The sequence below is a fragment of the Carassius carassius genome, chromosome 43 (genome assembly GCF_963082965.1).
Source record: "Carassius carassius chromosome 43, fCarCar2.1, whole genome shotgun sequence".
Taxonomy (NCBI): Eukaryota; Metazoa; Chordata; class Actinopteri; order Cypriniformes; family Cyprinidae; genus Carassius; species Carassius carassius.
In genome coordinates this window covers 21,914,521-21,940,783 of record NC_081797.1, presented here as the reverse complement: position 1 = coordinate 21,940,783, position 26,263 = coordinate 21,914,521, and the positions used below count along the sequence as shown (strand labels likewise).

The 26,263-nt window shown below is 35.8% G+C and overlaps 1 gene segment (V, D, J or C); it reads right to left on the bottom strand.

Annotated features, from left to right (window-relative positions):
• LOC132125257 (immunoglobulin kappa variable 1-8-like) overlaps window positions 1-17,350 on the bottom strand; it is a 31,987-nt gene extending 14,637 nt beyond the window's left edge. The window contains 1 exon segment of the V gene segment in view: window positions 17,257-17,350. Within this exon segment, the coding sequence occupies window positions 17,257-17,305 (49 nt within the window).
• Between the last annotated feature and the right edge of the window lie 8,913 nt (window positions 17,351-26,263).

The following is a 26,263-nucleotide window of genomic DNA, read 5'->3' as shown; positions in this document are numbered from 1 at the left end:
TCTATCTAAAGATGTCTATCAATGCAAGCAAGTGTCATTTGGTCAGTACTTGTCTTTTGAATATCTAGGGATTGTGCTGAAAGGTGCTCCACGCATTCTGTTTATTATTATTTACTGGCCTCCAAAATACTCTCCAGCCTTTGTTGAAGAGGTCACAGAAATGTTATCAATGATTTCCTCAGAGTTTGACTGTTTTGCTATTGCAGGGGATTTTAATATTCACATAGATAATTCAGAAAACAAAACTACAAAAGAAATGATAACGGTTCTAAACACTTTTGACTTGACTCAGCATGTGCATGGACCCACACACAGGTGGACACACTCTAGACTTAATCATCAGTAGGGCTCTAAACATTTCATCCATTGTTATTAAGGACATAGCACTATCTGATCACTTCTGTATTTTCTTTGATATTTTGATGTCTGCTACAACTGAATCTAGATCGGTCTCTGTCAGAAGGAGATGCATTAATGAGAACACAAATGTACTATTTATGGAGGCTATATCTTTAACACCAAGCATTTCTGCAGACTCTGTTGATACTCTCCTTGATTCATTCAACTCAAAAGTTAAGAATGTTATTGATGATATTGCTCCAATAATAATCTGTAAGAAAACAAACAGACAGAAATGAGTTTGGAGAAGATCAACAGCAGTTCAGACTATGAAAAGACAATGCAGAAAAGCAGAGCGGATGTGGCGGAAGACAAAACTTGAAATTCACTATAGCATCTACAAAGACAGCCTTCATGCTTTTAAAGTGAAACTAGCCACAGCTAGACAGAATTTCTTCTCAAATCTTATAAACAGTAACTTAAATAACACTCGTACTCTTTTTGCCACTGTTGAGAGACTGACAAACCCCCCAAGTCAGATTCCCAGTGAAATGCTCTCAGACAGCAAATGCAATGAGTTTGCATCCTTTTTTTCTTAGAAGATCATCAATATCAGGAAGGCGATTAGCACATCCTCAAGTAATGCAGAGGTCAGACAGATTAGGCCACAATATCAAAAAGATACTATGTCGATTTTTGAAGCAATCGATAGCAAAATTCTGGAAGACATAGTGCAGCACCTAAAATCGTCAACCTGCTATCTTGACACACTTCCCACATCTTTTTTCAAAAATGTGTTTAACTGCTTAGAAGCAGATCTTTAAGAAGTGGTGAACGCCTCACTTCTTTCTGGGACATTTCCAAACTCCTTAAAAAATGCAGTTGTTAAGCCCCTCCTGAAAAAGAGCAATCTTGATAACACCATTTTGAGCAATTTTAGACCAATATCTAATCTTCCTTTTATAGGTAAAATTATAGAAAAGGTCGTTTTTAATCAGCTGAACAAATACTTAAACTCAAATTGATACCTGGACAAGTTTCAATCTGGTTTTCGACCGCATCACAGCACAGAGACAGCACTCATTAAGATAATAAATGATATTCGCTTAAATTGTGACTCTGGCAAAATATCGGTTCTGGTATTGCTAGATCTCAGTGCTGCGTTTGACACTGTCGATCATAACATACTACTAGAGAGACTGGAAAACTGGGTCGGGCTTTCTGGGATGGTACTCAAATGGTTCAGGTCATACTTAGAAGGGAGAGGTTATTATGTGAGTCTAGGAGAGCATAAGCATAAGTCTAAGTGGACGTCCATGACATGAAGAGTCCCACAAGGGTCAATTATTGCACCGCTCTTGTTTAGCCTGTATATGCTCCCACTAAATGAAAACATGAGAAAGAACCAAATTGCCTATCACAGCTATGCTGATGATACCCAGATTTACCTAGCCTTATCTCCAAATGATTACAGCCCCATTGACTCCATCTGCCATCTGACCGCATCTGCCAATGCACTGATGAAATTAATAGTTGGATGTGCCAGAACTTTCTTCAGTTAAACAAGGAAAAAACTGAAGTCATTGCATTTGGAAACAAAGATGAAGTGTTCAAGGTGAATGCATACCTTAACTCTAGGGGTCAAACAACTAAAAATCAAGTCAGGAATCTTGGTGTGATTCTGGAGATGGACCTTAGTTTCAATAGTCATGTCAAAGCAGTAACTAAATCAACATACTATCATTTAAAAAACATTGCAAGAATTAGATCTTTTGTTTCCAGCCAAGACTTGGAGAAACTTGTTCATGCCTTCATCACCAGCAGGGTGGACTATTGTAATGGGCTCCTCACCGGCCTTCCCAAAAAGACCCATTAGACAGCTGCAGCTCATCCAGAACGCTGCTGCCAGGATTCTGACTAGAACCAGAAGATCTGAGCATATCACACCAGTCCTCAGGTCCTTGCACTGGCTTCCAGTTACATTTAGGATTGATTTTAAAGTACTTTTACTCGTTTATAAATCACTAAATGACCTAGGACCGAAATATATTGCAGATATGCTCACTGAATATAAACTTAACAGAGCACTCAGATCATTAGGATCGAGTCAGTTAGAAATACCAAGGGTTCACACAAAACAAGGGGAGTCCTCCTTTAGTTATTATGCCGCCCGCAGTTGGAATCAGCTTCCAGAAGAGATCAGATGTGCTAAAACAATGGTCACATTTAAATCTAGACTTAAAACTCATCTGTTTAGCTGCGCGTTTATTGAATGAGCACTGTGCAATGTCCGAACTGATTGCAATATATATTTTCACTGTTTTTTTTATTTAATTTTATGTAAAATCATTTTCTAACTGTTTTAAATTCATTTTAAAAGTTTTATAATTGCTTGTTTTATTCTTGTTATTATTTTTCTTCATAACTATTTTACTTTCTTTTATGTAAAGCACTTTGAATTACCATTGTGTACGAAATGTGCTATATAAATAAACTTGCCTTGCCTTGCCTTGCCTTGCCTTCAGATTCAACTGTAATTACGCTACTGTAGTTTTGTCTCAGTTTACTTAAGCATTAAACTCCTAGCAACTCGTAGCAGTAGCAGCCAGAGGATTAATAATACTGTAAACTAAACTAATCTAAACTACTATCATCACCATTAAAAATACTGTATGCTAAAGACTTCAATGTTATCTACTGTAAAGTTACAGAAGTAATTTAGTACACAAATGTTATAAAATCATCCTTTTACAAAGATCTTCAACCTTTCACAGACACCAGCCATCATACCACCCTGCTTAAAATCAGCCACCATCATTCCTGTTCCTAATGAAACCCTATATAAAAATCATATGAGTAAAAAGGTTAAAACATTTATATTATTCCGTTGTTTGTTTATGATTTGTTTGTGCATTGTCCATTCATTTCTAATTCTGGGGTGATGTTTAAAATAATAATATGATTATGATAAAATCTTGCTGTACTTATACATATGTATCGTTACATAATGTAGCCTAAAGTTTGTTAGAAATGCACATGTGAATAACGTGGTGGGAACAGTCAAGCTTGTCTTATTTTTAATGATTGGATGCTAAATAGCTTAATCCGGCCTCGCAAATAGGGGAATGTTATGCTATTGGGTAATGAAAAGGGCCATCAGAGAGGTAGGATGACAGAGAGAAGATGGTCATGAGTGAAAAACTGACAAAATTTTTATTTTGTTTAATATTATCCAGAAAGCGTCCCCAGCCAAGGGAAGCGTTGGGTGTTCCTCCGGCAAAGTGGGATTATTTTTGCTTCCCAGGAGGATCATATTATTACGTGCTCGTGCCTCTACCCCTCCATTCGCACATAGACTTCCTCACAAACTGCCCACAAACTGTTAAGCTTGGCCCCCACCTCTCCTCCACCGTCACGCTCAGCATCAGCTCTCCACAAGGTGATAGATAACTGATGGACCCAAGAGCAGAAGAATAACATGCAAGCTTTGATGATCGAACAAAAGGGCTTTACTGAAGATTCCAAGTTCCAAAGTACAGCATAAAGGAAGCCGTGCTTCCTCAGTAAAAAAAAAAAAAAAACAGCAAAAAACAAAAGAGCAAAACCAAACCCAAAAACTTAAAGGAGTCATATCATGCTTTTAAATCGTTCCTTTTTACAAATAAATCATACATTTGTGGTCTATATAAAGCGGAACTGCAATGTTTGGGTCTGAATTCCTCATTATTGTAGCTCCACAGGCCCCTTTCTACCCCTTTTCTGATGTGCGTCTAAGAGCAACTCGTTTTGATGTGGTTGCAGGTTGCAGAGGGGACATTGGGTTCAACTCCGCCCCGTTCTGCCATTTTTGCCATTTGATAGCAGAGATAAGATTATCTAGTGGCACAGAAACTTTTTATTCACACGTTATTAACAAAATGTCAACAACGGAAGACTTGTTCATCCAGCCTTATATGTTCGAGCCAGAGTCGGAGCGAGATGAAAATGAAGACGACGAACCTGCAGAACGTCTTCATATGGATGTATCGCAATGGTGTGTTACTGTATTTACATTAACTTCTCCATCCATGCCCACTACTACAATACTGCCTGTTTTACAACGACTATTTAACACTCACAAAACAAAATATAAGTTATATTATAAACAATTAAAGAAAAGCACTAAAGTAATAGTGGACCTTTTACTTTAGAATTTATCGTCTAAAGTTTATAGTCCAGGGATAAAATTTTAGATGCATTTTTTTTTTCTGTTTGTTCTGAAATTGCTAAACACAATCTGTTAACAGTTCAATCAATATTGTGCTATTCAACTGCTATCTTGGCAACTGCTTCTCATGGGTGAACTGCGCCTAAGTAGTATACAGAAATGTTAGTAGGTGTTTGAGGCAACTTATTTAATACAATTCACATGGTAATTCAGGAAAAAAAAATCTCTGAATGCTCCACATGAAATGATGTTTTTATTAACAAGATTCGGGAGGAGCGTGTCAGATACTTAGCCTAATCAACACAGGTGGACCATAATCAAGTAATCAATACCATAGTATAAATATTGCTGACTTACCTCTATCCATTGACGGTTTATCAGCATCCTTCCTCCACCCCATCTCCTCACTTTGAGTTCACTTTATAAAACGACGGGGAAAGGGGGTACTCTAGGTTTGGGCCATTCCCGAGCTCGGAGCCCTTCAACGGACAGCACGCCAAATACGCATACTGTACCTCAGCGAATTATATGTAAGCGTGAACTAGTGAAACTTTAGTCTTCCGACCTTTTACCACTGTGTTGATTTGTTTTTATTAATATGTGCGAGGGAGATAGAGCAAGACAGCGCCTAGTTTAGAGACGGTGAAGTCTTGTTTACACTCTCGCCTGGCTCCGAAGAGAAAAAGTGTGTGCGTGTGTGCGTGACCGGGTCTCTCTCTCCGCTCGTTCTTTCAGTTAAACATCTACCCTGTCACAAGCGCGGTAGTTCATCTACATTACTCACCTATCAAATAAGACTTTGGCGGAAATACAAAAATCGCAGCGAGAAATCAAAATGGCGGATTGCTCGAAGAGTTGGGCCGGGAGTCGCTGTCCTTATTTGGCAGTTCCGCTGCAAATACTGTGACGTCATTGTTCAAAAAACATAATTGAGAATAAAAAAATCAGAACAGGTTGCAAAATAGGACCAAAACAGAGTATAACGATATCAACGAAGCAACTGAAGAGACTACTTTCAACTTTTCTGTACTTCTAAACACTCCAAATATACAACAAAATGCACTTAAAGGCTAAAAAAGTGGATGCTAAGTAGGCACAAGATTGAACACAATTCTAAGGAAGAGGCACACCTAAATAGGCAGAACACAAACAAGATAATGACCAGCAGGTGGTAGAAATCAATTCCTAATTAGTGGTAACCCAAATAGTTCTACTATGGCTGGGCAACCTATGCCGCATTTCCACCGAAACTACCCGGAACATTTGTACCAGGACCTTTTTTTCCCAGGAACTTTTTTCCCCCCAGACCTGTGGCTTTCTGCGTTTTTTGCGGTGTAAAGTACCAGGAAGATTAGGCAAATAGACTGGTGACATAGGTCTGCGTGCGTTTCTCAATACAAAGTATGCTGATTTTGGACGTGCATCCTGTGATGTCCGCGACGACGCAAATCCGGTAAATCTGCAAACAGCAGCGTACTTCATAACTTCAATCAGCTGACCATGGTTAATGCAATTTTCCTCTCTGTATATTTACAATAAAACGAAATAGGACATCAAATACCACTGCCTCCTTTCGTTTTCATTTAAACATAAGTCCCTAGTTCCTGGGTAAAGTTCCTGCGGTGGAAACGTGGCACTAGTGAATTGGAGAGTCATTACACCTCATGAGTGTCAGAGCCAATCTAATGGTTGGGTGAGTCATTACAAGAGCAGCAACTAGAGGCTGGAGCTATACATTATGACTGTACTCCCACTCATCCCACTAACACCATCATCAAATTTGCAGATGATACCACAGTGATAGGACTCATCTCAGAAGATTATGAATCAGCCTACTGAGATGAAGTCCAGAAACTAGAGTAGTGGTGCTCTGAAAACAAATTGTCTCTGAACATCTCCAAGACAAAACAGCTCATTCTCGACTTAAGGAGGCATCATACTATACCAGCCCCACTCTACATCGATAGGGACTGTTTTGAAAGGGTCTGCACCTTCATATTACTGGGAATACACATATCCAGCGACATGTCTTGGTCTGCTAACACCTCTGCAATGATCAAAAAGGCGCAGCAATGGCTGCACTTCTAGAACAATGTAAAGTGTAAGCTGCTGGTGTACTTTTACTGCTCTACCATAGAGACTGTGTTAGTGTAATGCATTTCAGTGTTGTCAGGGCCGCCTTTACCTAATGCAAGGTCCTGGGGCTGAGAGGTTTTATAGCCCCCCATCCCCTCGATTTATAGTCTCATTTTAAAAAATTGTAATCTACATCACAAAATGCATTAGTTTCTTTTGAGACTTACAACAGTGAGTTTTCCTTTTATATTAATTTAATTACAGGATAATGAGTGTTTACTATAGCCCCACTCAAGCGCATGACCACACGCATAACGATTGCCACAAAGAACTGGTAAAGTTATGATTATGAATGTGTCTAAAATAGCCAGGAGACATTTAATTGTTTAGTAATAAACTGGTGTTTTCTCTGTCGCTGCAAAGATGAAGTTGACAATGCGGACTTACCATGATGCCAGAGAGAAATGCATATTTCTTAGGCTATAGATAACATAATCAGGGAGTAGCCTATTTTTGTTTTTGTAATTTTGTTTAAAAGTAGACATTTCAAACTTTCCATAATAGGCTAAATATTCATATATTTCTCAAATCTGTGAGGCACAAGCTGATTTTCGTCACCCTCCAGTTTACGTTCAATTTAAGTGATCACGTCGGCGCCTTATTACAATGTCTACTATATATTTGCTTCTTATTAAATACAGGCAATTGGTTGATAAAAAAAAATATAAAAATTAAGATACATGTAACACATTTCTAAGGAATTGGCAATAATTTGATAAATGAATTGCTGTTAGTTCAGATTAGATTGATCAGAAGATTTATAGACCGTAAAGGAGGTGGCGGGTTGTGGTGGAAACAACAGACAGTCACAAGGTGAATTTGAACTTGGAATGTAATTGTTCACTTTTATATATAAAGTAGAAATAATAAACAAACTAAAAAAAATTATATACATGGACCGCTCAAATATCAGAAAGAAATCAAATGTAAAAAATTAATACAAGGAATAACTTTTCTCTCAAAATATCACTACTGTCCCGATAGGGACTTCAATCTCATCAAGTGGTTTATGGGTAGCCATATAAGATCAATAGTTCAATGTTCTGTAAAGTACTGATCAATTTCTTTTCCCATTCTTTTTTTTTTAATCAATTCCCTCAAGAGAAGGAACTTAATTCTTTAGATTTTGATCGTATTGCTCTCTTAAATCAAGGCTGAATATTGAAAGAAAGGATATTGTCCTCTTGTTTATGATGTGTCGTCATTTTTCTTCTGTAGCAGATTTGGGTGGCTTGCCATCAAATGTGAAGTTTTACAAGATGTCACAGAAGAACACAGTATCCGGGCCTGATCACAGACCAGAACATGAATTTAGTGTATTCAAGAATAATTTTACATGAAAGATCAAACAAATCAGAATAAACAATTAAACATACAATTTCAAATACAATTTTTTCTATATATACATTCATTTACCTCTTTAACAATAGTTTTTGTTTTCTCTTACACAGGCGCTTCTCTATCACAGGCACGTGACCAACAATGGTGTCAGTGAACTGCAATGAACAATAGCCATGCGGTTCAGCATGACTGCTTAGACTGAAATTATGAAATTAAACAGTAACTCGTACAAATATAATTTTTTACAAGAAATTATATCAGATATCATCAATGACATTTACCTCTATAATCGATTTTACTCTATCACATGCGTGTGACCAACAATGGCGTTGTGAACTGAAATTAACAATAATCACGCTGTTCACTGACATTTATAACTACTTAGGTCAAATATTAATGAAAAAAAGAAAAATAACAATTTACTGCAACTAAATATCAGATTTTTTACCAAAGATTACATTACGCTGACTCATTCGGCCTCTTCCATTACTGGATGGCTCAAAACAAATGAATTATAATACTTTGGAACACTTTTCGGAGGATTTTGAATCTATATTTCTTCAAATTAGATTGTGAACATCAGATCACGTCTTTTATTCTCTGTCAGGCTCGTCTCTTCTCATTGCGCATGCTCGTCAACACGACGGGCGCGCAACGACAGAGAGCTCTCATTGGTCAATAACTAATCTTTTAAATAGGATAATTTGACTAGTTTTTTACATTTTCTTTAATAATGTCTACACCTCTTTTCAACTTTTATTAGATAAATATGATATTACGAAACTATGAATAAATTAAGTAATTCCCTTCAATTACACTTCATTTAACTGGGGTTACATACAATTTATACAAAACGAAAATCTTTTAAAAAAAGTCTTTCCACAAAACAAAACTCAATGAAGTGGTCAAAATCATGTCTTAAAAAAATTATATTTGCATAAACATAATATCAAACTTTCTATAATAGGCTAAATATTTCCTATATTTCTCAAATCTGTGAGGCACAAGCTGAGTTTCGGCACCCTCCAGTTCACGTTCAGTGCAAGTGATCGCATCGGCACCTTATTAGATTGTCTGCTATGCATTTGCTTCTTATTTATTAAATACAGGCAATTGGTTGATAAAAAATATCAAAATTAATATACAATTTATACAAATGAAAATCTTTTAAAAATAGTCTTTCTACAAAACAAAACTCAATTAAGTGTTCAAAATCATGTCTTAAAAAACATAATAGCACCTGGACACACCCCAAAGTTAACTATAGACATTCTGATAGTTAAGCCCACTGGTCATAGGCTATTGAGAGTGAGGAGTTGCTCCTCTCCTCGATATCACAGTCTCCGCCATGTTGGCAGGATGCCGGCTGCAAAACATGATTGTTTACGTGTGTTGTTAACTCGGTAGTAGGGGAGGTTCTCGCAATTCCGCACTGTTTTACCAGGCCTTGAAGTCACTGCTGCGATAAAAACTGCTCCAGTACCTCACACGATACATTTGGAAAACATAGGAACAATGGAATCGTTTTTAGGTCACAGAAATGGACACAGCATCGGTCTGCAGCCTCGTCTGAATCTCATACACCTTGCATTCACACTGTTAATGGCTTTAATCTAACCAGGACATTTACATCTTGTAATCACACATTTAACTACCCTAGCCCACCCAGAACTGGTTTGTTCACTTTGAAGCCCCCAACACCCAACACAAAAACCTGGTACAGTATGTGTCATTGAGCTAAAATCAAATTACAACTAAATACCTAAACATACACAGCTTTAGCCTACATCAAAACATGTTGGAAACGTTTGTGTACATTGAAATCTAGTGTTTATGAAACAGTCGCAGTTATTACTTTGTCATTTTGGTCAAGAAGTGTCTGCTAAATGCAGTGTAATTACAACACGCTAAAACGCATGTGAAGAAACTTACCAAGTCCTGCACCCAGCCACAGCAGAAAGCCTCGTAACTTTCCAAAGACTTGTGACTTTTAAACTTCTGCATTGTGTAGTAACATACACCAAAAACAAGATAATTCACAATGTTCATATATGTGCGGTAAATGGTCCAGGTCTCTGTGCCGCTGCAGGGAGCTCGTATGGGTCGATGTTTTGGATGCCTGAGAGCTTCTCCAAATATCGCTGTTTTGCGCTTGGTTAGAGCTTTTCTTTCGCCTTATCTTTATGTATTTCTTTACTTTCTTCTTTTTCTTTCTCTTATTCGTAGATCCGTCTCTGTTCCTCCAAAATAATAAAAGCACAAAAATTCAAGAGCTCTGGAATGTTTAGTCGTGCCTCTGTGAAGTTCTGAAGGCGTTGCCACTGGCAACCAATAGCGTCTCTTACCGTCATGGCTGACTGGCTCAGACCCCGCCCAAATCAACCCAAATCGGCACGTGACTCCTCACTCTCAATAGCCCCATTCACACTGGCAATGACAAGATCCCATTCATCTCAATGGAGCTTGGGCAACACAAGCGTTTGGTACCCCAGTCCACTTTTTTACATTCCCTGTTTTTCACTGCCAGGGACACATCAGAGTGTGTTTCCAAAAATACACCAACACATTAACTTTCCAACATGAGGTAATAACATTTTAGACTTTGTTTACACCACACAGAGAGGAGCTTACAAAGCCCTCCCCCTCCCCCACCTCGGAGCCTCAGACCACATCACTGTCATGCTAATGCCTGCATACAGACCGCTCATTAAAGTCGCCAAACCAGTTCACAAACAGATTCAAGTGTGGCCAGAAGGATCATCAGGGGCTCTTCAAGACTGCTTCAACACAACTGACTGGAGTATGTTTAAGCAGGCTGCCACATACAATAACTACGCTGACCTCCAGGTGTACTCAGAGATTGTCACTGCCTACATCAACAAGTGTATTGATGATTTAACGGTCACAAAAACCATCACTGTCCGGGCCAACCAGAAGCCATGGATGAAAGGGGAGGTCTACAGACTCCTGGAGACGCGGAACGCTGCATTCAGAGCTGGAGATGAGGTTGGCCTGAGAACAGCCAGGGCCAACCTTTCCCGTGGCATCAGAGAGGCTAAGAGACATCACTCCAGGAGGATAGCTCATCAATTCAGCGACAGCAGAGACATTATGAACCTGTGGCAGGGGATACAGACCATTACGGACTACAAGCCCCCACCACGGACCTGTGACAACAACATCTCTCTGCTGAACGAGCTGAACACCTTCTTCGCCTGCTTTGAGCAACAAAACAGCACCACTGCACAGAAGACTCCACCTCCTCCCGGCGACCAGGTGATGACGCTGACCCCAGACAGCGTGAGGAGATCCTTCAGCAGGATCAATGCATGCAATGCTCCGGGTCCTGACAACATCCCTGGGCATGTACTAAGAGAGGAACTGACTGATGTCTTCACTGACATTTTTAACATCTCACCCCCCTGTCCCTCTTCTGCCACAGGCACCACTGAACTATGACCCCCCCCCCCCCAGATCCCACATGCTTTATTTAACTTTATTTTTAATTTGATTATATGTCTATTTTACATTCCCTTATTGTACAGTTGTATCTACATTTTATATTTGATCTAGATTTTTAGGTTCTACTGTTAATGTTATCTGTATGCACCGGGGGTCTGAGAGTAACGCAATTTAGATTCTCTGTATGTATGTACCGTACATGTGGAAGAATTGACAATAAAGCAGACTTAACTTGACTTGAGAGTAAAACAAAAGCTCAAAGCACCAAAATATTGAGATAGCCTCGGTCCAGAACATTCAGATCCTCAGAATGGGCAGAAAGTTCACCTTCCAACAGGACAATGACCCTAAGCATACAGCCTGGGCTTGAACCCAATCAAATATTTCTGGAGAAACCTGAAAATGTGCATCTGTCCCCATCCAATCTGACAGAGCTTGAGAGGTGAAGAGGCGAGAAGAAGAATGCAGATACTTGGCAAATGATGATGATCGAAGTTTGTCGTGTCAAACACAAAAAAGATTTAAGGCTGTTAAAAGTGCTTAAAGTACTGAACTTTATGTATTGTACTTATTTCAGGTATTTATATTTTTTTATACTGTATATATATTTACAAAGTTGTGATAGTTCTGTTTTTGCTTTGCCATTATAGTGTATAGAGTGTAGACAGGTGTGGGGAATTTTATTTTAAAGCACTTAATAAGGTTATGTTAATAAGGCTGCAACATAACAAACCGTGAAAAAAATGAAGGGGTTTGAATACTTCACAAGGCACTGTATATGTGGCTGGTTGATATGACATTGGTCTTTGACTTTAATTGACATCTGCAAGTATGATTGCAGCATTTACATTTTCAATAAGCTTTTTCTAGGCCACTGAAATGACTGAAAACCTCATGTCATTCGTGTAGATCATTTTAAACATATTTGTCAAAAGCACTAATCATTTAGTTATGAGTAAAATAACATACTATTAACTAAAAATCAGTTTACTGTATTTAGATTAAATAATGAAAAGTTGATTTCATGTCCATTACAGTCTTTTCAGTGTTGATACTGATATATGGGAAATCTTTTCATGTGGCATATTTTAAGGGTCTGGCTGCAGACTTGCACTCTCAGACACGTGTGCTTCTGGAAGTGATGTCACCTGCAGTTTATATATATATATATATATATATATATATATATATATATATATATATATATATATATATATATATATATATATATATATATATATATATATATTTTTTTTTTTTTTTTTTTTTGGAATCTCTCAACATTTTACCACAGTAGCCAGGTGGTGAAGACAAGAAAAAATAAACTAAAATATAACTGCAATCGGTGATGGCGGGCTCAAGCCATCAGTGCAAATGCCACCCCTGTGGCATCATAAAAACAGTGGGCACATGCATTTACAGTAACCCTTTGGCAGGCTAGTTTGATGGTATTCAGCAAATAAAGGATTAATACACACCATCCAGTTTATAGTTTCATCAAATTTGAGTTATTTAGGAGTTGTCAGTGGTTCATATGTTCATTAAGAAAGTTTAAGTAAATGATTAGTAAACTATTTAAATATACATATATCAATCTTATTATTAAGACACGTGATAAGAGTTGCTCAGTTTGTTAATAACTGCTTTATTGATACATATTCCTCCTGTAATTCATGATTAAATCAGGTTGTTATAAACATTTAGTACTTTCCAGCCATCTATATTAGTGAGCTCATCTAAAGTGAGGACTATTTATACCTTGCAAAGCATTTACAAAGGAGATTTAAAGGATAATTTATCTTCCAAACAGAAAAGTTAAACACAACACAGAGGGATACAAAACACAGAAATATTTTTTTCAAGATGCAAATAATGAAATTGTACAGCTGTACACTTGATAAAAAAAGAAAAAAGAAAAATAAACCTCTGCAATTTTATAGAAAAACAATCCAATTGTATATTTATATTTCTAAGTTCTGTATCCATCTGTGTTGTTTGTTTGTTTATTTATTATTATTTTTTTTAGGAAGATAACTGAGCCTTTAATCTCCTTTGTAATAGATGAGCTTATAAATCAAGAGCAAAGCATTTATAGCTATATTTATAAACTGCTTACTAATAACTATTAATGTTGGGATAAAGCTTCATAAAGGATGAACTGACTGTTTCTTAATGCTTACCTAATGTACATGTTACATGTACTTACGCTAAAAACAACAACAACAACAGTAAATAATGCTCAATTTCAAGTAATTAAACCAACACTCCAACTATATCCCTACAGTAATAGTAATAAATATATCTCAGTATTTATTTACGTAATTACACTGCAACATCATCACCTTTAAATAAAGTATAGGAACTTTACACTGAATGCAGCATGAAACAAAATACCTTTTAGAATCACCCTCTTCAGAAATATTTCTCACCCTTGATTTATTTATTATATTATATTATATTATATTATATTATATTATATTATATTATATTATATTATATTATATTATATTATTAGTCTTCCTTATTAATTGTCCATTAAAAACATACAGTTTAGGTTATACAAAACATTAAGACTAATAACACTATACAAACACTCTAACCCTATAACACTCTATTATCACTATATAAACACTCTGGTATTACTCTTTATCACTCTAATAACACTATTGTCACTAACACTCTATTAACACTCTATTGTCACTCTATTAATACTCTATTATTACTCTTTATAACTCTATTAACACTCTATTAACACTATACTAATTCTTTATTAACACTCTATTAACACTCTATTGTCACTCTATTAATACTCTATTATTACTCTTTATAACTCTATTAACACTCTATTAACACTATACTAATTCTTTATTAACACTCTATTAACACTCTATTGTCACTCTATTAATTCTCTATTATTAGTCTTTATAACTCTATTAACACTATACTAATTCTTTATTAACACTCTATTAACACTCTATTGTCACTCTATTAATTCACTATTATTAGTCTTTATAACTCTATTAACACTATACTAATTCTTTATTAACACTCTATTAACACTCTATTGTCACTCTATTAATACTCTATTATTACTCTTTATAACTCTATTAACACTATACTAATTCTTTATTAACACTCTATTAACAATCTATTAACTATTAACAATCTTATTTTTTTAACTCTATTACTTTAGTCACACTCTATTAACACTCTACTAACACTCTATTAACACTCTAAAAAGAGTCAGTAGATATATAAGTTCAATGTTACTTATAGTCAACAGATTGTGTTAAATGGACCATCAAAATAAAGTGAAACCAGATTATTTTCTGTTAAAAAAAAACATGTTTATATATTTAGGAAAAGAAAAATTATTGATTTTGAACAAACAATTCTTGTCTAAACACTTTTTTTGTAATGTGTCTCACTATGCAATTTATCAGTTTATTCTGAATATCTTTTGCTCATGCTGTTCCTATAATTCAATGGATTTAATATACATAAAAATGTGTAATTGTGTATTTTAAACTCATTTGATTTAGTTATTTTCTAATTTTGAAAAGTAACACATTGTCACTTGTAGTCAAATAATGTGTATTTGAAATTAATTTTAAAAAGTATTTTAAAGAGATGAGTTCAATATCTCATATAAACACTATGCTGCTGTGTTTGCTGCAACATTCAATAAAGCTTCTCAACAAACTCCATTTGTGTCTGACAACATCATTCAACTAACAGATGAAGATGCATGTAGTGTTTGTGCAGGTGTTTTTCAGAAGCTCGATCAGTAGCAGTAAATCTAGTCAAATAAAGCTCTTGGGGTTTGAACATGGTCTCTGGAGACAGAGCTGCTCTATTCTGAGAGGATCACAATCACTCCACCCTGACAATGCAAATGAGATTTTCAGCTCACACTCCCAGAGTCACTGTTTGATTGGTTACATGATCTGGACTGAAACACACCAGTTTCACTTCTGCTGTAGTCAAGAGATAATTCAAATATACTTTATATGAAAAATGTCATAAAACATAAAAAGCCATTCTGATACAAAATTTGTAAGAATATAAATCTTTCTGTGGGTCAAATGTAAAGCATCACGTCCAGATATCAGAAGTGACTGAATGCAGTCTGTTCAATTTGACTGACAGGAATCATATATTACATCTAAAACATGATGATTATATTAAACATTGGCTCATTCTCTTCAGAAATACAAGATTTCTGTTAGTCGTAATGATACTGTGTTATTAGTGTCTGTGTTGATCAGTGTTGTGTGTGTACTTCTACTGAACCATGAAGAGATATTTGTGGTTATTCTGCAGGTTTATGAGTTTGTTTACATTATAATTGAATTTAAATTGAATTAAGATTTATAAAGAGGAACATTTTTGTGAGGATGGTTTTATAAATTGTTTGTACTGACATTTCAGAATATCTAATAATCAAATGTCACTCATTAAATCATGAAAACACCTGCAGATGAAGGAAATTATGACACAAGACTGTGTAGCCAAATTGTGAAGCTCAAACACTGAAACAGATCACTGTTGGTTCTCTGTGTGTTGACTCTGTGTAGTTTTACTGTATCATGAAGCTCCTGTGAGGACGCTGAACATCTGCTGATGGAGCTGCTCTATTCTGAGAGGAACACAATCACTCAAATATGAGTTTGACTGTTTGACTCTTTATTCTCTGAAATGAGTCAGTTGTGTTGGACTGATGGAGAGATGAGCTTCTGAATGATTGAATCAACTGTTGATCTGTGATGAGACTCAGTCAATGATTCATTCTGATGTGTGTCCTTCAGTATCTGTGTCTCTCACAGCTGTTACTGAATCACTCTGGCTCCTAGTATCATGTATAAGATTCATATTAGAATTATTATTATTATTATTATTTTCAGCAATAGAAGAATCAACAAAGAGCCTCTTATTCCATCAATGTTCAGGTACTTTAAAGAAACTGCCCATGGCTCTGTCACAAGAAGGAACTCTTTTCAGTCCTACATGGAAACATGTCGTGTTATAGTCATTATATGAAGCGTCTGTCTTCAGGTGATTTGTTTTCTGATGTTCAAAAATACCAGAAGGAAACATTAGTTGAGTGTTGTCATCTTCTTATATATGGCTTTATTATTGTATGTATTAATCAAATCTTATTGTGGCATAATCTGCTATAGTAGCAAATGTCAAATCATATAATAAAAAACAAGAATCAATGTTATATTGTATTGTGATGAAAATGCTGTTTGTTACAAACTGTATCTCCTCAAGCTGCAGTGTCTCTCAGCTGTATCAGTGCAGTCACTGTGACTCTGACTGACGGAGGTTTTTGTACGACTCTTTATCACTGTGTCAACACATTTTGACTGTTTGGATAGTGTAAACTCTGACAGTAATAATCTCCTGTATCTTCAGTCTGGACTCCACTGATGGTCAGAGTGAAATCTTTTCCATAGTTTGATCCACTGCCACTGAATCTAGATGGAGTTCCTGACTGGAGGGTGTTTATGTCATGAATGAGGAGTTTAGGAGTTTCTCCAGGTTTCTGCTGATACCAGGATAAGCCACTATAAAATATTCCTGGATCTGTACTACACTCTATTGTAGCTGTTTGACCGAGCTGGACAGTTTTAACTTGAGGTTGAGTCACAGTGATTCCTCTGGATTCTGAATAAAATAAAATAAATTAGTTTGCAAATCTTCTTAATAACAAAATATTACATTGATGTAAACAATATCATTATCATTACCAGAAATAGACATCCTACCTTGAATAAAAACCCCAATGGTCCAGATGAGGATGATGATGTTGTTCATTGTTGTTGTTGTGTCTTGTGTGATGATGAAGATTGTGTTCTGTTCTGCTCTCAGTCATGAAGTGTTAAACTCACAGCTCTATAAACACTCTCAGAGCACTGAAGCATGTGCTGACGATGCAAAGAAGTGGGCAGGATTCACAACAGACTGAGCTGCTAACAAACACAAATACAATAGAAATATAGAAAATATCATTTTACAATGACTAGGGTTCAGTATCGTTTGAATTTTATCGAATCTTATTCTGATTCTTATCGATTCCTATAGTTTCCGTTCCAATAAGATAAAAAAATAAAAAGTCAAACATTTAGATGCCAAACATATTTATTCTGTCATTTTTCTGTTGCAGATGAATAACATGAGGAAAAAGCAGCAGGCTGCAGAAAACCTAAGGCTACAAGAGGAACTATTGTCTATGGTTTTATCATGGTAAATTATGAACAATTATGGTAAATTATGAACAATAATCAATTAAGAATAGCATAAACATTTCAGGCACATAAAGTTACATAAATTAAATTTAGAAACACAGCTTCATTTACTTTCTAATTTCTCATGCAATTGTTTAAAGTTTTAAGATTAAGGACCAGTTTTACATTTTTAACTAACACAGTAACGGTCGTACTGAGACTGTGAGAGCTGATTTCTGCTCAGCGGACGTTTGGCCATGAGATGAGCACCTACTGCTGCTGGACCGTGAAACAAACAGGAGCACAGTCACACAGAGCTGCAACGACAAAAATAACTGACTACGTCTTGTATAAATTTTTCTGAAAAATCCTGTCATACGTGCACAAACTGACAGTCACCACTTATAAGCTACTACTAAATATTGTAGAAACGTAATTTTCTGTAAAGTTACTTTGTAACGATTTGTATTGTAAAAAGCGCTGTACAAATAAACTTGAATTGAATTGAAAAAAGCTGGAATCAGTCGATTGAGAGGTACGGTAATTTAATGTTTAGTTATATCGTAGTTTCCTCTGAATGTGTTGGAAAACTTTATCTAGCACTAAGTAGCAGCTAAAAGTCGAACTACACTGCAAAAACTAGCTTAGCGGCCTGCAAACTAAGTTGAGCATTGAACGTTAGAATACCGCCATCGCCATCGCGCCATGAAATATGAAAAGCTATTTTCTGGACTGAAGACTGAGGCTGTTTTTTGCAGATGTGTGTGTTCAGTAGAGCTAATATTATATTTTTGGTCAACCAGTGTGTGACATATAGTGTGACAGTCTAGATTTAAGTAACTATAACACAAGAACAAGATTAGACTTATTTATTTGCTCTGTGATTAAAGGGCTGTTTAAAGACTTTTTTCTCTTGGATATAAAGGACATTTGTTTGTATCAATTAGCTCATTTTCACAGTTCACCTATTTTCAGATGTTTAATTAGACAGAGGCAGAGCAAATTGCATTCAAATGCCACGAATGCTTGAGGTGCAACATGTGTTATGTAAAAATAAACCTTTGTAGATCCTATAAATACATTGTTTGCACCACCTTTCTTTTTGACATTTTAATGGATTCGAAGAGTATTTAAGAGGTTCCAGAGCCCCACGAACACCTGTATTTTGCACACTGATTCTAAGCCAATTTAACAATGATCCTGCTTGACATTTGTAGTTATAGCTACTTCAAAGTGAATTGACTGACTCATTGATTGATTGATTGAGTGATTGAATTACATTTCCCCCGGGGTTAGGTATAAGACTAGTTATGAAGAGAAGCAGAGATATTCAGAGCTTCTTCCAAAAAGAAAAGAGTCAGAGCCAGCCACAGCTTCTCCAAGCTGCAGTGAAAAGGCAGAAACTCCCAAAGCCAAAACTCTGCCTACTGTTTTGCATGTCGACACTTCTCTTTGCCAAAACCCCAGCATCTGTTTTCACATCACAACTGGGATTCTCTCGTTGGAAAAAGGCAATTTACAAAGATGGTGGATTTAAAGTACATGAAAAGTCAGTAAAGTACATATCAATGCCATGTTTGAATGGGGTGAGCACAAGAAGGTAATAGTAACAGATTGTTCCTTACACACTGAAAAACAAGATTTGTTGGATTTACTCAATTGAATTATGGACATTGGTTCCACACATTCAGTTTGAGTTCAGAGTATTCTATGCATTTATGTGGTTTCATTATAATACGGTTGTGTTAATCATATGCATTTTCAAAAAGTAATGTGTACATAGTCTTTTTAAGTTATATTCAGTTATGTTTAACATTATTATTTTATTTCAGATATATGCTTCGACCATGTTAATTCTGTGCAATTAAATCAAGTTATCTTAACATAATTTTGATAACTTCACTAAAATTTCATTTTAATACACATTTTAATGTTTTTTTGTCGTTTTGTAACACAAAAAACTTTATTTAATCATTTGAACAATGTGTCATTTAAATGACATGTCTAAATAACATTGTGCTTTCAAAAACCTGCCATAAATATCTTCTCTTCTGATGATTAGATTTAATAAAAATACATATCAGTTTTAATTAGACTAGCATCAAAACAAAGACAGTTCATTTTGTATGCATAACATGTAGATCAACAATATATGTAAACCTTCATAAGTTTTACAAGTTTTACACATTTTTAAACAAGATCATAAACATAAATAACATTACACTGCATGTAACTGTGTTTAAAAACTAATAACACATTGTAACAATAATCATTTATTTCATTTCTCTCAGAAACCTTAAAACTGAACCCAAGAACAGCAGTACCTGGAACTGTTATTTCAAGAAAAACGCTTTCGTTTCAAAAGATAATTATATATAGACATTACAAAATAATGTGAACATACAGTATCTGACCCTTACCTATAAACAGTGTATCTTATTTATGCTAGTTCATCCATGTTTCATAGATTCAGATTGAGTTTGACACCCCTGGCTTTATGTCATAACACAGTAAGAATAGGAGATAAGAAAAATATAATTAGACTTGTTAGAAATTAGAAATGTAATTTGTTTCCCACATATGTGATAGGGTTTAAGTAATGTGGCATATCATGGTATTGAATATGTACAGTAGTGTTATAGGGAATAGACTTGCTACAATAGACAGTGTTTTTAGTTATACCGGTGTTAAGCCATAACAATGGTTACGTCATTTAGCCTACCGCGGCACCGCACCCCACCGCCGTTTAGATTTTTTAATAGTAACAAAAATCATTTAGCCTAGTTCAGTTAGAGGACAGACTTGTTTAAAAACTAAACGCTCAGTGCAGCGTGCCGAACCGTGCACGATCGACAGTGCACCACAGGGCAGGAGCCAGATTTGATTTATCACGTAAGGAAAGTGAGTCAAGCTGACTGACAAGAGTGAGGTGAGAAAGAGAAGACTATAGCAGATGTCTGTTTAGAAAGGAAATGCAAAGGCACCTGTTTGGCAATAATTTAGATTTTGAAAAGCCTATTGACTGGATGTTTTTTTTAAACATGCATTTCTTATTTATTTGGTTCCACAGTGTTAGCTGATTACGTCATTTAAACTTTGTGCATTTAATTTAATTTATTGTACATCAAGGTGTATCAAAGTTATGTTTCTTATTTATTTGGTTCCATAGTGTTTTGCAGATTTTCAGCTTTATATACCTATTTTAAGAAGAGAATATAAGCGATATGAGCCATCAGTGACTGTGGCTTTGACATTACAGAACCGAGCGAACACCTGTTTGTATTTCCGTCCCATGTGACTCCCATACTGCCTACATCTGAACTACGGAGTTTCACCGTGCACTTGAGGATAAGGATTCACCGAGCACTTGTATATATTTCAATAAATCACTGTGCTGAATTCTCCTACCTCTGTCTCCCGAGTCTATCCTGACACATGGCACTTTTACAAGCCATTTGAAAGCGAATAAAAGAGGGAAACTCAAATGAACTAACACCCCCTCATCCCAAAGGTGATATCGGTATTACCAGTGTTATCCCTAAATAAGTAAATATGTGTGCTCTGTACGAACATTAAGAAGTTAAACAATTATAGCTTCATGTCTAGTGGATAAAACGGAATATTTTAATTTGTTGCAGTGTGCATATTTGATGAAACCATGGTTTTTAGATGTAGTAATGTGTTGCTTGTTGAACATAGTACGGATTCCATCAGTTAAGCTTTAACTACTCACCACATACTCCTGAATGAGATCTTTACGGTCCTCATTAAGATAGATACACAGTCCTCTGATGGCAAGTTCACGAGCTGCATCAATGTCATCCTTGAAAAAATAAGCCAGAGCAGAGAAATAAAGGTTAGTTTAAGACATTACTCAAATCACAATTAAACAAAAGAGCACAAATTTGGGTCTCCTTCACTAAAAGTTCCTAAAAATATATGTGTATGGCAAATATGTTGTAGTCTGGAATAATACTGATAATAGCTTTATTTTATTATGTGAAATTTAACGCAACTTACGTAATGCTAATAACATCAAGTACAAAAAATAGAGTGTGAATACATGCACACAAACACACAACAACAAAAATTATAGTGTGCTTACCTGAAATCCAAACAATGCATTTTTTCAAATCAGTTCAATAAAGTTAGGTGCAAAAATAACTGTTCATGCTTTTAATTACTAATTTCTCAATGCATGCTTATAGTAAAACTTGATAATATTTTAACACCAAGAGAGGGTGTGTGCTAATTCAGCGTCATCATATGCAATTAGCCAACTATGTAGTAAACCTTTAAAATCTATTTATATCTATAATCTGTAAATATTTAAACAAATTGCACATATTTGCTTAGACATCTTACTGATAAATACATTTGAATCATCAGACAAAAATATGGCCATTTCACAAAAGAAAAACTCTTTTGTTGACAGAGGAAGTAAAATAAACGGTGATATTCAGGGATGCAAATGCATTGGGGTGAAAAAGTTGAGACACTAACCATATATATATATATATATATATATATATATATACTAACAGTAATTCATTCTTTATGAATTATGAAATGTTGATGTAAGATATTATGTGAGCCTTTATTTAATTTTTGGTTAAGTGTGTGACATGAAAAGGATATTTTACAGGCAATCATCTACTATCACAAGAATAAATCCAGACAGTGTGATCAGGACCTGGCGTGAAGAAGGGTCTTGTATCACACTGAAGGGGTTTATTCAGTTATAACAGCCAGCTGTCTGTACATTAGCCTGCTTATTACACGGCTACTTACCTAATAAGTAAGTAATTAAACATGATATATTGATTCAAATTATTTTATTAGCTAATTAATTTTGGTTTCAAGTTAAGACATGATGTTTAAGAAGCCATGCCTTTAAATAACTAAGAATTGCAAGTGTAAAGTCAAACTGTTTCATTTTATAAATTATTTGAAGGCCAAGTCCCACTAATGTTCAGTTTTTGTAAAGTTTAAAGGTTTAATTCAGTAAAGCGTAGTTTTTTTACTGTTGTATTGACTGTATAATGTATAAGAATATATTTCAACACATGAGGCACTGCTACAATGAGCTCTGTGAACAATACATGACAAAAAAAAAAAGAGTCCCTGGATACGGGATTTATTTATTTATTTTTTTGCCATATGTCTAGACATTTTGTTACACCTTAACTTAGTGATTAATTTGACTTATGTCTGTTCTAGAGACATGTTACAACTTTTTGATAAAGCTCTAATTGGTTTTCTTTTGGAAATATGTTTCAAATTCTTACTGAATGCATTTATTACTGTAAAGCATAGCCTATCTGTGTGTCAACATCGTGATTAAAATCGAAATTATTAGTTTAAACAATAAGATATGACTCTCTGTGAGACATATTCAACCAATTTTGGAAATCCATCACAAACCTCAGTGACATCAAAGAGAGCTGGCCATCTCATCATGAAGTCGCTGATCATAGGGGCACAACGAAGCACTTCTTGTCTCCTTAGTGCAAATGTTCTCTGCATTTTAGTTTTAATAGTCTATCTATTGTTTTTTTTTCCTTCACATCTGAAAGAAGTTCAACTCTTGATATCTCCAAAGTATGGTCGTTCTCTCCAGGGGAATAGGAGGGGCAGTAGTGCACTTCACCTCTCTTGGGCTTCTTTACATTGTAGGCAGGGCTTTTTTTTTCATCTAGCTTATGCTTTAAAGAATTTACAGTAACTTCAGGACATCCAAGTTTTCAGAGATGTGTGTGATAGTTAATAGATAATTTGTACTTAAGGTTCACTTTCCAACCCCCAAACCCAGTGTTTGAGCTCCTTTCTGTTAAACATGGATGCTTCTTGATGAGTGCCTCTCCCACTTGTTCAAACTCTCTGTCTGTGACATAGACCTTGTATTGAGCATTCAGAGGTGAGAGGGAGTCAGTCATGTTTATTATTTTTATTGTGGCTTTAATTGAAGTCAAATTCATAAACTGGTTATCAAAAAGAGTGTCCATGAACTGCAGACGAAAGGGGTCCTGTAGCTTACATTGACTCCTTACGGCATCTTCTGGTTCAGTCACATATTCAGGCAAGCCAGATGGAAAAACCACTCTCTGAAAGGTGCTTACCCCCATAATGATTCGAAGAACTACTTTTTTGGAATCGGGTTTGTAGTAGTAGGCTATGTATAGTTATTCATTTACTTCTTTATTAAAAATATAATAGAACTGGTTATGTTTTGACAGAAAACACTTAAAAACATTTTTTTTTCTCCATAGCCTACATGCATGTCAGTTGTTTGGTGAAAAAAAAAAAAAAAAATATATATATTTACACACTTGAATAAAATTACATTTTGAGCAATTAATTTCATTTTGACATGCCAAGTTAAATTTCATTCACATTTCTCAAATCTTTGTGTAGGAAAGCAGCAGCAGGCTGCAGAGGTTTGTCTTCCACATGTGGCGTCATTATAACTACGAGCGAATGAGACGCGGTGCTGATTTCTACCTGCTTCAGTCCAACTCCACTTATGTGAACAGCTGGTCTGCTATCCAGAGTCTGGTCATCATCACAGCTGGATACCTGCAGCTCCACTGCCTCAAGAGACTCTTCAACACCACACCAGCAGAGGGACACAAACCCCGCTGTTAACATCAACATCAGACCTGTCTGTTTCTTCATAATACAGCCATACAGGGGTCTTTTGAACACTTTTATGAACCAAGAATGAATTTAAACTAAAAGCAAATTATTTCACTTTTATTTTTATTTTTTTTCAGTTTATGTTCCTGTGGCTCAGTGGTAGAGCATTGCATTATCAGCGCAAGGTTGTGGGTTGGATTCCCAGGGAACACGCAGTGTTGGGGAGTAACTAGTTACATGTAACGGCGTTACGTAATTTAATTACAAAATTATTGTAACTGTAATTAGTTACAGTTACTACGAAAAAATTAGTAATTAAATTACAGTTACTTATGAAATTTTTAACGATTACAAAGGGGATTACATTTGAATATTTACACACATCCACATACAGATTTAACTGATTTCTTTCCCAAATTGCACTGACTATTCTGAGACATACCGCCCTAATAATTTCCAGGATGCGGAAACACAGTCTGGTTCGTAGAATCTAGTCATAAAAACTAAATGCGAAACGCGGACGGAATATGCCACATTTTGGATGACTAAATCAAAAGTAGGTCAGTACACTTGAATCAAAACATGACATCGACTAGTGTCTGTGAATATTAAGCCCCAAAAATGCAATATATGACTCCTGCACGTTCTGTGTGTCTGTGGAAATCAGGCGCGGACTGGACACCGGGAGAACCGGGACAATTCCCGGTGGCCTGGCAGCCGATTTTGCCCACCTATTTAATATCATTATTGTATAATTGCCTGCCGAATGTACTAAAGCGATCATTTGCGAATCCGCCATTTGATAATTAAATCTCTAATAAGTCATGAAGTGTTAGTCATGACTCGCGCGCTCTCCGCGCCTCCGCCAAATGGTTTGTATGGAGGTAAATCAGTAGCTAAACTCGAGAGGTTGAAGATCTGAATGTGAGAACTTGTCATATTAATATTTGTATTTGTAAGTTAAAATTTACACTCACAGCTCTGATGTGAAAAGCTGAATCTTTCAATTTGCACACACAGACAATGATCAAAACACCCGTGTTTTGAATTGGAAGTTGTAGATTAATAGTTACAAATGTGTAGAATGACATTCACACAAAGAAAATGACATACACACATGTTTACGACATATTTACTTTTGCACTTTACTTCAGTTACGCTGCACAACGTCAAGTCGGCACTTACAACCTCTCAGATCTGGAAGTACAAGTTCAAATCCTAGCGCTCTGACTTTTGCTACTCTTTTTTGCGGTATTCTGTTGCAAAACTCACTTGTGCACTTGTATATGCAGATGTGAGAGAGCAGAGCTGGGGGCGGGGCTTTGGTGCGAATGAAGACATTTTATTGGTCGATGCCCGACCAATGAACAACGCCAATTGTTTTCACTGAATATCCTTAGCTTTGACAGGATTTTAAGACACTGCATTCATTTTGCCATTCAGGTATTATCTAGTAGACAAATAATGCAACATATTTTATATGTATATCCCACTGCATATTGCAGAGTAAACTCGCTGTACCAGAGCATGCTTTGATCTCACCGCCACGCGGTCACGTGGTTCATGGAGCTATCAATAGTACTAAACTAAACGTTTTGTCAATATGCTTGAAATGTATTAAATGGGACAGACAGTAGTTACATTATATTTGCAGCGATTTCTAGTAATTTGTAACACATAAAGTGCATTGATTATGCATGGATAACTTCGTTGAGTAATGACTATGCGTTACAATAGCATTTTATACTGAAAAATGAAACAGCATTATGTTCTCATACTCCTCCTTGGCAGTTAAATGTCACTAAACAATTAAGTGTAACTTTTAACCAATAAAATAACTGTACTACATGTTAACTCAGTCCTGTTTAGTTAATTTGAAGAGATCATGGTACTACATAATATGCGCAATAAT